Genomic DNA, 3,106 nt, shown 5'->3' with positions numbered 1-3,106 from the left:
GCAGCTCAATATATAAATGGATATACACATGTATTAATTAGTACAGAGTACAAACAATGTCCCGAAAAACTCCCAAAAAATTAGTTTTTAATATTTTTTTATACCTTAGAGGTGCTGGATTCGTATCTGAAAGATTACCCATAATATCAAACATGAATCTAAGTGATCAGGGTTTGCTGCCTAAACTTTAGGTATTAAAGTAAGTTTGGACCCTCCCTTATTATATATATATATAGTGAAAGTGATGTGCCAAAATCTTGGTGCAACGAGTGGTGCATGTGTAAAAGGTTTAACTTTTTTGCCAAAAAGGCGTTGTTGTTTTTTTCTGAATTGAAAAAGGCACTGACGTTAACAACACCTACAAAGTTACAAATCCAACCCAACCTCAAACTACACGGAAACCCTCACACCACTTCCACCCAGAGCACCTCAAGACACCCGTTAGGGCTCCTCCCCTCCCTCCTCTCTTTATATTCCCATGAACTAATCAATCTCCCAACCCTTTCCCAATCAACAAACACACACACACACGGCCGAGAAAAAAAAAAGTTATATATGGAGATGAGTACTGCAGCTGCAAGTGGAGAAGTGTGCTATGGAGGAGGAGAAAGCAACATTAATTTGGTCGAGGCTCTGAATCCAAAAGTGTATGGGAATGGGAGTATGGATTTGGATTTGGCGCATGGGTTTGGAGCGGACCAAGGGGTGTGGCACTTGCTGCTGCCTTACCTCACAGTGTGGTTCAGGGTTGTGGTTTTTGACTTGGCCTTCTCTGGGAATGTCAATCCCAAACTCTATGATCCAACCAAGTACTCTTCTCTGGATTCCTACGCCCGGGACTTGCTCAGCCTTCTTGATCACTTGGGCGTCAAGAAGACTCTGTATGTGGGTCATTCCATGTCCGCCATGATTGGCTGCTTGGCTGCAGCTCAAAGACCCCAACTGTTTGAGCACCTTATCTTGTTGTGTGGCTCCCCAAGGTTCATTACTCTCTCTCTCTCTCTCTCTCTCTCTCTCACACACACACACACACACACACACACGCATGTAATACATACATACATATATATATATATATATATGTTCATTAGTTTCCTAAGCTACTAGGCTACTAGCATATGTAGTTCTAGGTTTGAGTTTTGAAGGTTTTAACTCGTCAAACCTTAGTAATTGTACAAGAAGTTGTATACTAATAGATCCATTATTTCGATATATTAGCTACGTACCCTTAAGGCTTTGGACACACACAAATGAAAACGTATTATCACCACTATTGCACCCACAAAGATAGATCCATTATTCCCATATATTATTAGCTAGGTGCCCTTACACACAAATGAAAAATGTATTATTATCACTATTGCTCCATCTAATATAATATCACACTGTTTAGAATATTAACTTACATGAATAATCTTTTTCACAAAGGTGCATTCAATGAGACTAGTGAGTTGTATGTCAACATTTTACACAGGGTAGCAGTACAAGTTGATGGCAATAGAACAACCAAACTAGAACATCACCATCAGTTCCTTTTCTATCTACCCTTTATATTTTTCTAACATCATTTATGTGTAGATCTCTTAATCTTTTCTATATTTCACATATATCATCTTTATTTTTCTTTTTCAAAAATTTATTCTTGTCATTATTGTTGCCGTCAAATAATTAAGCTGAAAATGTCTAGGTTGATAGACTCACCTTAAAACTTACCCTTACCACTCACATAATTTGTAAGTCATGAGACCTATCATATAGCATATAAGCCACTTCTTTGTCCTTTCTAATCTTAGAACACCAGTACTACTCATTTATACTTGGTAAGCTTTATGTTTGTTATTTAACATACATCTCTCTTTCTGATTATTGTTTGAAGGTACCTCAATGAGGAGGGATACAATGGGGGCTTGGAGAGATACCAAGTAGATGCAATCCTTAACCAAATTGACCAGAACTTCACATCTTGGGTTCCAACTTTTGCTCCAAAAGTAGTTGGAGTGAATGACGAAAGTGCCATAAGGGAGTTTGAACTTAGCTTGAGAAGAATGAAACCAGAGACAACCCTTAGTGTAGCCAAGACCGTGTTTCTAAGTGACTTAAGGGACGTTTTGCCAAAGGTTCGAGTGCCAAATTGCACCATCATCCAATCCAAAATGGACTTAGTAGTCCCAAAGAGTGTTGCATTTTACATCAAGGAGAAGCTGGGGGACGGTAATGCTGTTGTGGAGATGCTGGAAACAGAAGGCCATTTGCCTCAGCTCACTGCCCACCTTTCACTTTTGGAAGTGTTGAAGAAAGTACTCCACCTTTATTGATTAATTGGGTCGTAGTTTGTCTTTTGGAATCTTATACTTGTTAATTGATGTGTGTCATGTTTTCAATAATTGGGATATAGTTTTATTACTCATTTGTTTGTTTATTCCTGTTTTTGGGTTGAATATGCACTATTTTTAGGCTACGAAACAAATATCTAAAATATAAAAGTTGTTGAGATGATAATGCTTAGGTGGATGAGTGATTTAATGTTAAAAGATAGATTAAGAAATAACATATATATTAGTAGTAAGTTATGCTTAGTTATACTATAGAAGATAAGAAAAGGGAGAGGACTTAAATAGTTTGAGCACTTGCAATAGAAGGGGTAGAGATAGACTTAAAATAACTTTGAATGAAATAGTAAGAATTTAATAGCCCCGATTTTGTCAAAAGGAATTGTTTATGATCACATAAATTGACCGAAAATGATTCATGTAACTAACTCAACTTAGTGGGACTTAAGATTTGGTTTGTTTTTATTCTTGTTGTTGTTGCCACCCAAGAGAGTTAAATTTTAGATTCGAGATTTTCTAATCATGATGAACAACTTAGGAAGATTAGGCTCTCTAATAACATCTAGATGAATTAGGATCCTTCCACACCATTTCTTGTTCTTTTAGCACTAATTTTTTTTTTTAAAGGAATAGAGCATTAAACCAAGAAATAGTGATAGGGAATCCGAATTCAAAATATATAACTAACAATCATTTGAAATTATGCAACTTAAATGTGGTTGATTGTTTAAAGGCTACCAAGATTGTTTGTTTAAGTCTCATGTCATGATGTCAAT

General features: G+C 36.5%; 1 protein-coding gene across 1 annotated transcript; it reads left to right on the top strand.

Moving 5' to 3' along the window:
* The first annotated feature begins 400 nt into the window (after positions 1–400).
* Positions 401–2,417, top strand: LOC131167851 (strigolactone esterase D14-like). The gene is made up of 2 exons (XM_058126856.1): positions 401–980; positions 1,877–2,417. Exons 1-2 carry the CDS (start codon positions 556–558, stop codon positions 2,313–2,315), a joined length of 864 nt encoding a protein of 287 aa, XP_057982839.1. The 5' UTR covers positions 401–555; the 3' UTR covers positions 2,316–2,417.
* Positions 2,418–3,106: the final 689 nt, after the last annotated feature.

This window comes from Malania oleifera, chromosome 11 (genome assembly GCF_029873635.1).
Source record: "Malania oleifera isolate guangnan ecotype guangnan chromosome 11, ASM2987363v1, whole genome shotgun sequence".
Lineage (NCBI taxonomy): Eukaryota > Viridiplantae > Streptophyta > Magnoliopsida > Santalales > Ximeniaceae > Malania > Malania oleifera.
This window is presented reverse-complemented; position numbering and strand designations above follow the sequence as displayed.

Bases quoted from the DNA above. Each gene is read 5' to 3' on its own strand.
- LOC131167851 (XM_058126856.1), top strand. From the start codon at position 556: ATGGAGATGAGTACTGCAGCTGCAAGTGGAGAAGTGTGCTATGGAGGA. The intron at 981-1,876 runs GTTCATTACTCT...TATTGTTTGAAG, and splicing joins TTGTTGTGTGGCTCCCCAAG to GTACCTCAATGAGGAGGGAT.